The sequence below is a fragment of the Eptatretus burgeri genome, chromosome 24 (genome assembly GCF_056783735.1).
Source record: "Eptatretus burgeri isolate ZD-2024b chromosome 24, Ebu_testis_v1, whole genome shotgun sequence".
Classification (NCBI taxonomy): domain Eukaryota; kingdom Metazoa; phylum Chordata; class Myxini; order Myxiniformes; family Myxinidae; genus Eptatretus; species Eptatretus burgeri.
Window position 1 is genome coordinate 1500947 of NC_140984.1, and position 14210 is coordinate 1515156.

Below are 14210 nucleotides of genomic sequence, written 5' to 3' on the forward strand. Positions count from 1 at the left end.
CACTCCTCCCCTCGACCTCGCAAAGCACGACCGAACTCACCTGGTCGTGACTCACCTCAAGGGGGCATACTCCCTCCCCTCGTTCCTGGAGGAGGCCATCCAGGTGCTCGCACTGGGTCTCTACCCAGTCCGCCAGCTCACCCCCATTATCCTCCACTACCTCTGTGTGTGTGTGTGCGTCACTTACCCCGTCTTCATCGTGCAGTCTCTCCTCTATTTTTTCTGTCTCCCGTGTCTCTGCCAACTCTGTCACCTCTTCACCCTTTACCTCCCTTGTCTCAACTATTATTTCTGTTGTCGTCACCTCGTGTCTCGTCTCACACGTTTTGGTCTCCCCATTTAATTTTTCCCTTTCGGTCATCGTCACGACCCTCGCCCAACACGTTCCACGAATTATTTTTTCACCCGCCTCCACCGCGGGCCTGTCAGCCGTTGCACCCCCACCCAGCTCGTTTGCTCCTACACGTGGAGTCGCCATTTTTATCTCCCCGGTGGTCCGCGTTTCGCTCCTCGCCATTGCCATAATGCCTGCCTGCAGGCCTATGCCCATGCTCTGCATCTCACCCCGCATTTCTTTCATTTGGTTTTTCGCTTCGAGTGCGTTTCCATCCATTTTTTTATTTTCCATTTGTTGCGTATTTCTCTTCATTTCGTTGTTCCTTTCTTTCATTTCGGCATTCCTGTAATCCAGTTTGTCATTTATGCTCTGCACGAGTTCCATAACGTGCTGTATCGTCACCTGCCCTGGCCACTCCCACTGACTACATTTAGCGGTGGGGTTATAATAAAAAAACCGACCAGATGAACGGCATCGATGCCTTTCCCAACCTTCTGGTACGGGTTTCTCTTGCACGGTGATCTCGTCCTGGACCATGGATTCTACATTACTACACATATACATTTCTAATACCCCCGGCTCCCGCTCGCCTTGAGACGCCATCTTGCTTCTCGTGAAGGGTTAATTTGCTCGCTCGTAATTTGGAGGGAATCGGGGGTCGCTTCTCTCACCCCTGGACCGATTCCCGTGAATTTAGCCGGAGACAGGAGAGCCCGTTTTCCTGTTCTCCGATACCAGTGCCGCGAGGAGGGCGATGAATTTGTATCGCACGACCTGACACCAGTGTTGTGGATTTCGCGCCCGCCGGCGTGCGAACGGCCACGTAACTCGAATCGCGGCACGTCGCCCACCGGACGGACAATCCAGTCGTGACCCTCTCGGACTAACGCCGGGAACCAGTCACGGGTGGACCTTTCGGTCTCACCGCGATCGAGCCAATCAGCCCCCGCGTGGGATAGGGTTGCTCGCCAAATTCGACCTACCTAAGTACCCACGCGGAGGGTAGACCGGGCGATCGCACCTCGCCGCAGGTCGACTTCGGACACGGGCCACTTAAGCGACCCGTTCCGTACTATCAGAATAACCGAGCGGTGTTATCGTCGACCTCGACGGTTCGATTAATTATCGGGCGTACTCAGCCCACTACCAACCCTTTACGTGAAGCAAGATGAGGGTTCAATGGGGGAAAAGACGAAGCGAAGCGGGAGAACAGTTCAACAATAAAGCACATTTATTCGCGGCACACGGGAAGCACACAAATACAATTCCACCAAAAGCACACAAAAAAAAAGAAAACACAATTCCATTTACACAAAAAGCAAATATAAAAGTGAAAACACAGTGCAGAGCTAATACCGACTACCGAGCACACGGCAACACTTATACAATTCTACTTCACAGACGGCGCCGACAACACATACCCAAAACCAAGGAAAGAAATCCCCCAAGAATGAGGCAGGCCTGAGGCCGAGACCGGGTCGCGCCTACCCGTCTGGTGATGAGACGCGGAGCGGCGATGGCGCCGCACTCCGCGGGCCTCGCGGACAGTTCCTGGCAGGGGGTGGGAAAAAGGGGTCCCCTTGGTCGCACTATCTCAGCGCCGGGGGAAACAGGAGGGGGTTGCTGATGCTCGGGGTATAGAGGATCTTTATTATCCCTGGTGTGCGTCTCCACCTCGGCCAGGTCGCGCTGCCGGCCTCCCTCGGGCGTGCAGCTCCTGGCACCGACGCGAGCACCCCCTCGTCTGCCTTCGCCGCTGCCGCCTCTCCGCCTCTGGACTCTCCACCCTGGACTCTTCTTTGGGCTCCCCTCGTTCGACTCTCTTCAGCTTCTCCAGCTACTGCAGGCTTCGGGCTCCAGACTTCCACACTCGTCCCCTCCGTTCCGACTCCTTCTCGTTCTGCTGACTGACGAACACCGTCCTTTTATCCCCCCGTAGCTTCGCCTTTGACCCCCTCCCTTTGACCTTTCACCTCGCTCCCCATTGGCCCGAGAAAAAGTGGGCGTGAAGGCTTTTTGATCCACAAATTTGCATATATCGATCGTTCTGGAGGCGGGGCCAAATCGCCCCTCGCTCACCGATTGGACGGCAAAAAGTGGGCGTGTGTCGTTTTTGATCCGTTTTTGAAGCACAAAATCCGTGATTTTGTACACGCTGTTCAACGTGCGCCCTGCACGAGTCCAACACCGGTACCCACAGCGGGGCAAGAACGGTGGCGATGCTACGGTTGCGAGGTGTGACGTGAAGGTCGTGGCGGTTGTGGTGAAGCGGCGTTGTGGTTGGTGGTTGATGTTGTGGTTGTGGTGGTAATCATGGCGGTTGGTCCAAAATAAAGATAGTAAAAGAAAAACGGCTATCCTGAAGAGTCGCAGCTCGCATAAATGACATGTATTCCCACTAGACAACGGGTTTGGGCCTAACTACACATGCACTTACAGAGATACCTCACCTAAGGGACCTGAATGGTGGTTTGCGAATTTGGTAACCACAACAATATATATTGTGACGTTCACGGGACTTGAACAGTCCCGCGAACGTTGAATGAGCCGAAACGATGGAGGCGGTTTATTTTTTTATAATCCGAGGATGGCGGTTTTAATCGCTTCCAGCAAACGGGACGAGGAAGGTGGCACGAGTCGCTCTTCACTGAGTTAATAATGTTTATTTCTCCAACCAGAAATAATAAGACTCAGCAAGAGAAGGGATCCGGGGACGATTCGACGGAGGTGGTGTAGGTTCGGGCGTGGAGGAAACACAAACAATTCCAATGGATATACAAATCTCAAACCCTCTAAGGCGCCAGGTACACACACACACACACACACACACACACACACACACACACACACACACACACACACACACACACACACACACACACACACACACACACACACACATACACACACACACAAAACGTAGCTGGTCCTGGTGGTCAGGCTGGCCCGTGGTGTAGACGCAACAGTCCCTGGATTGGCGTCGGACGAGCTGGCGTTGCGCTCGTCAGGGGCAGGAGACACCGTGGTGCTGTCGACCTCCTGGTGTCGGCCCCAAGTCCGCTCACAGCCGCCAGGGAGCCAGTTCTGGCGCCAAGTTGCGAGCAGGAGAGGGAGGCAGGTCCGCCCGCCGTTCGACCCCATACTCCGAGCCAGCAGAACCCCAGAGCCAACCGAAGTGAGGCACGGGGCACAGCAAGGCCACGAGACACGATGAATCCAGGATCGAATCAGCGCAACAAAACAGCACGCTCCCAGCACAACAGCCTCCACCAAAACGGTTTTTCTTTATCGATCTTCTTCCTCCCACCCCTTTTCCCCGAACAGAACCTTTTTATCCTCGAGTCCTCGTCACTTCCAATCGAGCCGTTTTATTGGCCCTCTGCCGTCGCCTTCCGCCAATCGTGATCACGGGGCGGAGCCATCCGCAGCACTGTCCTGTGACGTCACGGCAAGCCTCCAGGGAATAATAAAAGGGGTTTACGCAGACACACTTACCCTAACCCGTCTCCCTGTCTAATTACGTTACAATTATCATTTCCCCCTGAAAGAAATGGACATTTACGAGACAACTTATCACCACTGAATTGCTACTTATTACATCGAGATCCTGGTACAACTTGAACAGTATGGCATACCTAATTAAACATCCTAATTACCCGTTGAATGCATACCCCCCTCAAACGTAACACTGCCCACTCCTCTGGTACCGCAGCTCCTGCAAGGTATATCACAGGCGCTACCGTACCAGCCTTAACACTTACTGACTCACACCTATTTAACCTAACGAAATAAAGTAGGAGGGGCAATGGGCAGCGAGCCGCAGCTAACTTACCTATCCTGCTTAATGTACTACCCCCTTATGGCCTTATCCTCGCCTAAACAATCATTCATTTTTTTAATTTTTTTATTTTATCACATGAGAGCACTGAGCGAAGTTGCACTCCATCCTCTGGATCATCGCTCTTGTCCAACACTCTTCCAGTGATCTGGGGAGGGGAAACAAAAGGTTCCACAAAAACACAACACTTATACTTTACATTCCTACTCTAAGCCTTAACGACACGATTCACGGAATATTTACACTTGACCGCGTCCCCAGTGGATGCTAATAGACCCAGCGTTACCTGGGGAGCCAATTTTCAAATTTGCTTGACCCCAAAATTATGCGGACATCATGCCCTTGCTGCACATGTCAAGTTGTGCGGGATCGAGTGGGACTCACACATCTTCACAACACTCACACCATGGTCATCATCACATTTCTAGGTCATGGTCCCCATTTTAATGATGCAGGCTGAATCCCGTCATGGCCGTGGGGTGGGTTCCCACAAGATGATGGGGGCATCTCAGGTGCAACGATGCCCACAGGTAAGCTTTAGTCCAACCCAGACGTTTCTCCGCCCCGCTCCCTTTGATTCCCACCCCCCTGGTAGGCATCAGCTCGAATCCCGTACAACACACTGGAAGGGGTCTCGCTGGCTCCTCTGGCCTTCCTGGGTCGCCAAGGTCCTACCCGCCTTGGTCGCCCCACCAGACCCTCTCCCAGTTGCCTCCAGACACTGTCACCGTTAGCCACCAGGGGTGAATCTCCTTTAAGGGGGTCGCAATTCCCGCTCACCGTGAGCTTCAGCAATCCCTGTGGACAAGCACATCATCCCCACCCACAAAACCCACATGACTCCCCCACCCCATCGGCCTTACATGTGACACCTGCATTTCAAACACTTCACCGACCATGACCTTCCCTGTTACCACACCATGTCCAATAAAAAATCAATGTGTGCACCATACATTTCACTTCTTAACTTGAAACAACTAACACAGAACTTCTCACCCGATCCACGCACCAGCCATTGGACAGCCACTCGTTCCCGCTTTGTTACCAATTACCCACTGTCCCGATTGTCACTCTAAAACCCAGGAGAACTTCCAAACCCTCACCTTCAGCACATGGGGCAGGAGGCTGCCCGGGCCCAAGCTCCCGCACAGAAGCGGCCAATCTTCCCCTCACACGCTCTATCCAATCCGGAATATCCCGACCCATGTAAGAGCTCAATCGGTCACAATGGACGATCTGTGGGAGTGCGTGGCGGCCCATCTGGATTTTAAAAACTACATCGGTTACCTGTCGGAGTATCACACCGGGGCCCTTCCAGGGGGGGGGGTGAGTTTCGGGCACACACCTTTCCTCCTCTGTGGCCGGAAGAGCCAAATGAGGTCTCCAGGGAGGAATCGGGGGGCGTGTCCGAGAGTCATACCTCAATTTAGCACGCGAGGAAGCCAAACCTATTCGCTCCCTCGCAAAGTCATGAGCTTTCTCTATGCTCTTACGCATTTTGGAAGCATAACCCTCCGCCGAGGTCCATGTTGGGGTTTCAGGTGTCACGCCCAGCCACAAATCAACAGGGACCCGCATCTCCCGACCAAACATCAGCAAGGCAGGGGTGCAGCGCGTGGCCTCATGCTGCGCAGTCCTGTATGCCATCAGGACAAAGGGGAGATGTTCGTCCCAGTCCTGCTGATTCTGGGAGGTAAAGAGAGCTAACTGGGTGAGCAGAGTTTTATTAAACCTCTCCACCATCCCATCCGACTGTGGCCTTAGAGGAGTGGTCCGAGTCTTGTGAATTTGGAGGAGCTCGCACACTGAACGTAGGAGTTCGGACTCGAAGTTCCGGCCCTGATCTGTGTGCAGCTCCCTCGGAGTTCCAAAACGGGTGAAGAACCCCTCCACTAGTGCTTGGGCAACCAGCCGTGCTTCCTGATTGGGCAATGCATAGGCCTCCGGCCATCTGGTAAAGTAGTCCATTGCCACCAGAATATACTTGTTACCTCGGTGGGTGGTGGGTAGGGGCCCGACCACATCAACCGCTACCCTCTCAAGTGGTGCTCCTACATTATAAATTTGGAGGGGGGCCTTACGTGCGCATGGTGGTGTTTTCTTCCCCCGGCAGAGGTCGCACCAACGTACCCATTTTGGATGTCGCTGCCCGAGTTCACCCAATAGAATCTCTGCCTCAATTTCGCTAGTGTTTTGGTTACACCTAAGTGTCCCATCGTTCGTGTTCCATGTACAAGCCCCATCACCTGTTATCTCAATTTCTAAGGTACCACCAACAACCAGGAAGCATTTCCACTCGTTGGTAATTCCCACTCCCGGTACAAAATGCCATCCTTCAGCTGGAGCATCTGCCATTGTGCCCAATACGCCTTCACCTGCGCTCCAAGAGAAGCAATTTCTTCCCACGCAGGCCGTTTTCCACCCTCTAGCCAATTACAGAGGTGGCCCAAAACAGGGTCCTCCTTCTGTTCCTTTTTCCAATCGACACTACCAAATTCAGGAGGTGGTTGTGGCAGAGTCCGACGGGTTACTCGGGCGGCACATAGGCATGCATCAATTTGTTCCTGCCCAATCAAATCCCTATTCTCTTGACGTTCACAAAATTTTCATTGGTGCTGCCAACAAGGTCGCCGAGAGAGAGCATCTGCGTTGGCATGTGTTTTGCCGGGCCGATGTTGCACAACAAAATTGTACTGCTGCAGTTTCTCAAGCCACCTTGCAATTTGGCCCTCCGGCTCCTTGAACCGAAGAAGCCATTGCAAGGAGGCATGATCAACCCGGATCACAAACTCCCTCCCGTCCAGGTCAGGATGAAAGTGTCCAATTGCAGACAGCAAGGCCAATAATTCTTTGCGAGTGACGCAATAATTTCGCTCGGGCTTTGACAGAGCCCTACTATAATAGGCAATCACTCGTTCGACACCTTGTTGGACTTGAGACAGGACCGCCCCCAATCCTCCCTGACTAGCATCCGTGTCAAGGATGAACTGGCCAGTCTCGGCCGGATACGCCAAAACTGGGGCTTCTATCAGACGTTGTTTCAGGTGATTGAATGCTTTGGTGCAGTTTTCTGACCACACAAATTTAGCTCCCTTCTCTGTCAATTGGTGCAATGGTCTTGCTATACTTGCAAAATTTTCCACAAATTTCCTATAGTAAGAACAGAGGCCCAAAAATCCTCTGACCTCTCTTAGATTTCTGGGGGTGGGCCACTCTTTTACTGCCACTGCCTTCATTGGGTCTGTGGCCACACCGCTCTCATTCACCACGTGACCCAGATAAACGACCTCTTTCCTAAAAAATTCGCATTTCCCAGGGTTCAGTTTTAACCCGGCCCCCCTCAATCGCCTGAAAACCTCCACCAAATTTTTGGCAGCCTGCTCAAATGTGGGAGCGTGGACAAGAACGTCGTCTAAATAGATCAGGCATGTTTGCCATGGCAGCCCAATCAAAACGCGTTCCATCAGACGTTAAAATGTGGCGGGGGCATTGCACAATCCGAAAGGCATGACGACAAACTGCCAGAGGCCCTTCCCTGTGGTAAATGCTGTTTTCTCTCTCCCTTGTTGGTCCATTTCCACCTGCCAGTAGCCACTCTACTGCCAGGCGGTCGGCGATGAGCTCGCAGTGGAATCGCTCGTCGCGGGACCCAAGCAAGCCAGCTATCCTCTTTCCCCAGAGCATCAACAATTCCCCCCTTTTTTCCCCCCGCGCTGAGATAGTGCGAAAAGGGGGCCCCGTTCCCACCCCACTCCAAGCAGTGCCAACGAAACCCGCAAAGGAGCGCGGAGTCGGGGCGCCGCCGCGCCACCACATTGGCGGCTCATCACAAAGACACGGGTAGGATCCACCCGGTCTCACGGACCTGACCGCTCTTTCAGGTCCCGCGCAAATATTGGCCCACAGGCCCCATCTGCCCCCTTGCCTTTGAGGGTGGCCCTTTTCTTTTACTTTTGAGTAAATGTGTTGTTGGCGCCGTCTGTAAAGTAAAACTGTGTAAGTGTTGCCGTGTGCACGCGTAGTAGGTTGTAGATCTGCATTGTTGTGTTTCTTTTGTTGCAATTGCTTTAGGTGCATAATTGTTGTAATTGTATATGTGTGCTCTCCGTGTGCCGCGGAATAAATGTGCATTATGTTGAACTGTTTTCCCGTTTCGCTTCGTCTTTTCTTTAATTGAATCTCCATCTTGCTTCACGTAAAGGGTTGGTAGTGGGCTTAATACGCCCGATAATTAATTAATCGGAACCGTCGAGGCCGACGATAACACCGCTCGGTTATCCCGATAGTACGGAACGGGTCGCTTAAGTGGCCCGTGTCCGGAGTCGACCTGCGGCGAGGTGCGATCGCCCGGTCTACCCTCCGCGTGGGTACTTCGGTAGGTTGAGTTTGGCGAACAACCCTATTCAACACGGGGGGCCGATTGGCACGATCGTGGTGAGGCCGAAAGGCCCACCCGTGACTAGCTCCCCGCGTTAGTCCGAGAGGGTCACGACAGAATTGTCTGTCCGGTGGGCGACGTGCCACGATTCGAGTTACGTGGCCGTTCGCACGCCGGCAGGCGCGACCCGCAACAATATTAATCGGACAAGTGTTTCCCAAGTTATGGCCATTTATTTACCAAACCAATGGCAAGACACGTTGTTGCGTGGGCGTGGCCGATGGGGAAGGGAAGCACAGCCACGTTCCCCATTACGGGTTACAACGTACGGGCTTCCGGAGAGTGATGACTTCGTGTATTCTAATAATTTCTCGATTTCTTATGCGCATTTATCAATAAACACAATGGCCCAAGTTATGATCGTTTTCATGTTAGACGGTGTATAAATTTCGGTAACATCAGAGTGCTGGAATGCTCCGAACCAGGAAGTAAATTCTTTTTCTCTCTTCTCTTCTCTTTTTGTTTTTCCTTGCCACGACATTGCGAAAAGGTAAAATACGTTGGCGCTAATTGAATAATTGGGTATTAAAACTAAATTGCGAATAATCGTAACTGCGAATAATATCGAACTTCCGCGCCACGCACGTACGGGCACATAAGAGCGAAGAAACGGCCTGTGTGGTTTATTTATTATTATTATTATTATTTTTTTTTTTACGGGCACGTACGAGTATATATAAATTGACGATTTTACGTGACGCTAGACTTTGACCTTTGATCAAACTATTTATTTTTCTTCTCCATATTCTAATAGTCTAATCATAAAGCTTTGTTGAAAATTTGATGACAAAAGCTCAAATGGTAAAAAAAGAATAGGACCAATGGACCTTAGCTTATCTGGGCCCTGGCCTGATGTTGTAACCAAACTTTGGTCGCAATCTGACCAGTGGGTCTGGAGAGGAGGATTTTTGAAGGAATTCACACAATTTTCCAATGAATTTAACTAAGTGCTACTTATTGACACTCTTCCGGTCATGTGATCGGCATGACCTCTGCAATTTAACATCACGACTCTGTCCTATTGTTGTGACCCAAATTTGGTAGGATTCTGACTGGTGCGTCTGCAGAAGAAAATTTATTGAAGGGATTTAGGCGATTATTCCAAAAAATTGACGAAGTCGGCCATTTTAACATACTTCCGGTCACGTGATCGGAACAACTGGCAATTTAACATCTCTCTACCGTGGCCTAATGTTGTAACCCAAGCTTGGTAGCATTATGACTGGTAGATGAGGAGAAGATTTTGGCAGGAATTTACGCGACCGCCATTTTGACACACTTCTGGTAATGTGATCGGCATGACCTCTGCAATTTAACATTACGACCCTGTCCTATTGTTGCGACCCAAATTTGGTAGGATTCTGACTGGTGCATCTGCAGAAGAAAAAAATTTGAAGGAATTTACACGATTTTTCCAAAAAATTGACGAAGTTGGCCATTTTAACATACTTCCGGTCGGGTGATCAAAACAACTGGCAAGTTAACATCTCTCTACCGTGGTCTGATGTTGTAACCCAAGTTTGGTTGCATTCTGACTGGTAGATCAGGAGAAGAAGATTTTGGCAGGAATTTATGCGACAACCATTTTGACACACTTCCGGTCATGTAATCGGCATGACCTCCGCAATTTAACAGTAGGACCCTGTCCTAATGTTGGAACCCAAATTTGGTCGGATTCTCACTGCTGGTTCTGGAGAAGATGTGTGAAGGAATTTACGTGATTTTCCCAAAGATTGAATAAGTCAGCCATTTTGACACACTTCTGGTCACGTGATTGGCGTGACCGCCACAATTTAATACCTCTACCCTGGCCTAATGTTGTTAGCAAAATTTGTTTTCTTTGTGACGGCTGCGTCTTAAGTCATGTGACTGTAACGAGATTTGCAATTCGTGTTATCAGTCAGGAGAGGAACGTTGCTGTCAAAAGTCAGGAGACAAAACACAGAAAGAGGAGAGGGTACAAGACCAAAAAAGAGGCGGCAGAAGACAGATTGACCACCGACCTGTCTGTGATGGTGGAGTGATGGACCCACAGACTCAGTTTCAATGTGGGAACAACGATCTTGAAGGCCTTGGTATCCATGGTGTCAAGCTGAGCAAGATGTGAGGCAGGGGGGCCAGCCCAGAGGGTAGAGCAGTGTTCCATCAAGCTGCGGATGAAGGCCTTGTAGGTGGATAGGAGTCCAGGTGTGACAAAGAAGGACTTTGTCGGATTCCCAGTAGGTGGATGGCTTTGGAGGCCAACGTTGAAATGTGCTTTGCCCAATAAAGATCATGGCTGATAGGACTTTGAAGTTTGACCCAGGATATGCAACAACTGAATTTCCTCAAGAGGATTGTTAAAAAAAGTAGATGGGGGTTTCCAGATGGTGCTTTCAGAGAGAGAGAGAGAGAGAGAGAGAGAGAGAGAGAGAGAGAGAGAGAGAGATAGTGAGAGTGTGAGATTTGTCAGGATTGAAAGACATATTCCAATTATTTGACCATCTTGTGATTTTGTCAAGGTTTGACGAGAGGGAAGAAGCTGCATCCTTCCTGTTTGAAGGATGACGAATGTCACTGCAGAGGGTGAAGTCATCAACAAAGAGATTAAAAAGGATTTTATGGAGTCAAAGAAATCGTTGAAAAAGATCAGGAATAGAACTAGAGAACTAGGGAGAGGGAGAGCCTTGATAGGGAGAGGAGATGAAACAATTCCGTTGAGAGCCGCACGTTGGCAACGAGTCGAGGAAGTCAGGAAGCCACGTGTGGAGTTGGCCTTGGATGCTGAGAGGGTTTGCAGAGCAACTGCAACGTGGGATGTGAGACCTGCACCAAAAGCACGAGAAACGTCCGGTGAGACGGCCCTGATCTCATGTCTGACATTGAGGGCCTCCATTCAAATGTGAAATTCAATATGGTTTGGCAGCCATGTTGGATTTAAGGAAAATATTAAATAATGTTTTCTGTGGAACCGCTTAATCGATCAACATGAAACTTCACCGTTATGAACTAGAAGTGATGGGGCAAACATGTTTTAAATTTCAACTTGATCGAACACTTGGTACGGCAGCCGGAATTATTAAATTTTTGGGGATCTGGGGTCTTTTTGATTTTTTTTTTGAATGAGACTCACTTTGGCTGTGCCAGCGCACAAACACCACACAAAATACACTGCACAAACACCACACAAAATACACCGCACAGAACTACAAAATACACCGCACAAAATTTCAAAATATACCGCACAAAACTTCAAAATATACCGTACGACACAAGTTCTGGTGAGGGTCTGCAATCTCGGATCTCTCTTTCTAGTTTACCATATCTCACCTCTGTGCTCCGTTTCCTTTTCTTGCTCCGTTTCCCCCGTCCACCCTTGGACATCGCTGTCCGGACCGTCCGACATCTCAGCCGGGCCGTCCGAATCACGTCGTTCGGGGTTGTGTCCGTCGGGATGATCCACACGTGTCGCGGTCACTTCCAGCACCACACCAGACGGTGTGAGATCAGTGACGGCTGCAGCCGGGCGGCGACCCCTTCCGGAGCACGTCGCCAACACCGCAGGCTCGGATGGTGGTTCACTCCCTGGGTGGGATGGGATCGGACTGGGTAGCAGTGCTCTTGGTGGGGGCACCGAGACCGTGTGTCTCGGGTTTAGACCCTGGTGCTGCGACACCGACGGCTCCTCGTACTTCACGGTAGTGACGTCCACTGACCCACACGGTCCGTTGTACATGTGACCCAGAGCTGCGGGTGGTGGAAATACGAGCGAATGGTCTTCACTCTCACTCTTCAGGAAAGAAAGGTCGAGAGACGGTTCCACCCCGGGGTTTCAACTGCCGTTCGTGTTCACATCCTCCGGTACCGGTGATCGATTCAAACCGAACCGCTTGACCACACACACCCTCTTCAGCGTGACCTCGACCTTGTCCGCACCCTCATCGTTCACACAGCCTCGGCACACGGGCTCCGAGAAGGTCCAGATCATAGCCCAGGACGCTCGGGGAAGGTCACACAAGGAGCAGGATCGACGATATTCGGCCATCACGTCTCAAAGCCTCAGGCCGAGTCACGATTTCCTCCGAAGAACAATCAAATGGTCTCCGGAAGGAAACGTTCCGTCCCTTAATTACAGCAGAACATTCGTTGTGGTGAAGTGGGGGAGGGGGAGGAGGGGGGGGGGAGGGAGGAGGAAAAACAGGATGAAAGCCAAACCAGTGAAACCGACGTGAAGCGAACTCGGTCAACGAACCGTGTGACGAATCGGCTTTGAGGAATCAACGTTTCTTCAGAAATGAACGGGTTTTTTTCTCGCGAGCTCGGCGGTGACGTCACTCAATCTCTTCACCTCTTCATTCTCTCCCCTGGAACCGTGTGGTGAAAACACGTTTGGACATTTCCTAATCACGGACAAGTACGAGGAGGTGGAACATCTCACCTGGACACGTGCAACCGAGTCACGTGGTGTGCTGTCACCTTCAAGGGAACCAGAGAACCACGAGATGAGATGGAGGGTGTTCATCACACTCACAGATGCTCGGTTAGAAACATCACCCACGGTGGACCCAAGTAATATAGATCATCACCTGGTGTTAATTGATTGGCAACAGCTTGACAGTTGATAGCTGGGTCGGGACTCGAACCCAGGCCAGAGTGATGAGAGCGAGCATGCGAACCTCTCGTCTTTCCTGCTGTGATGTGAATGAAACGTTTCATCAAAAAAAAAAATTGTATTTATCGATGTCGAAGTGACCGCAGATCGACGTGGGTCCATCGCAGGCGAGTGGCCCCTGAACATTGTTCAGGAAGGATGGTTAATGAAGATGATGTCAGCTGACTTCCAATCAGAGGGAAGATGACCCCGGGAAAATGATGGAGTGAATGGAGCAGAATGTTTGGAAGTACAACATGCTGTCATTTGATTAAATCCATCAGGGAAGCGACGGGTCCCTCTCCTGGTGGAACACACGTATCAAGATCAATTGTTTATGATTTAATTTTTTTGTTACCACACGCACACGAAGTGAAAGGTGTTCGGGTTAAACGCTTGAGCTCAGATGATAACAGAGACAGGTGATCATCCTCTCTTAGGGAAAGGACATTCCAGGCACTCACCCGAAGGGACAGCCTCAGGTTAACCCAAGGAGACCGTCGTCTGGTGTTCGAAACCTGAGCACCACTCGGACACACACGTGACCGTAATCTGACCCGGGAAGGTTACCCCGTGGTTTTTCCTCCTGTTATCATGAGTGGGGGTCCCGGAGGGTCGTGAATTAACTTTTTCCTCAAAACTTGATGGAATCAATCGGAACTTGCACAGACACAATGTCCGGGTTCCCTCATTAATCCCTGAAAGTTTCAGCTTCGTCGGTCAAATCCTCCCGGAGGAGTAGATGATACATAACCACCTACATACCCACATACCTACATACCCACCTACATACCCACATACCCACATAACTACATACCCACATACATACCTACATACCCACATACCCAATGTTGTGATAATGGAGTGCCGTACTGTAATTATCGGCAACGGTAATTGGGCGGATGTGGAAACACTGTATATGAAGGTCAATGGCTGGTGTTGACACGTATACCACGTTCTCCGTGGA

At 50.7% G+C, this 14210-nt stretch overlaps 1 protein-coding gene across 2 annotated transcripts; it reads right to left on the reverse strand.

Moving 5' to 3' along the window:
* Positions 1 to 2872: 2872 nt before the first annotated feature.
* Positions 2873 to 12666, reverse strand: LOC147007867 (uncharacterized). Of its 2 annotated transcripts, none has more exons than XM_085866361.1 (2): positions 11923 to 12666; positions 2873 to 4323 (listed from the first exon to the last, which is right to left on the reverse strand). In XM_085866361.1, the coding sequence occupies exons 1-2, from the start codon at positions 12326 to 12328 to the stop codon at positions 4292 to 4294; spliced, it is 438 nt and encodes a 145-aa protein (XP_085722487.1). In that variant the 5' UTR covers positions 12329 to 12666; the 3' UTR covers positions 2873 to 4291. The 2 variants fall into 2 exon arrangements, with proteins under 2 accessions (XP_085722487.1, XP_085722486.1); XM_085866360.1 differs by lacking the exon at positions 2873 to 4323 and adding an exon at positions 8725 to 11418.
* Between the last annotated feature and the right edge of the window lie 1544 nt (positions 12667 to 14210).

Excerpts from the sequence above, each read along its gene's own strand:
- LOC147007867 (XM_085866360.1), bottom strand. The coding sequence starts at position 12,328 with ATGTACAACGGACCGTGTGGGTCAGTGGACGTCACTACCGTGAAGTAC. Across the intron at positions 11,419-11,922 it reads AAAGGAAACGGAGCACAGAG|GTCTCACATCCCACGTTGCA; the intron begins GTGAGATATGGT and ends CTTTTGGTGCAG.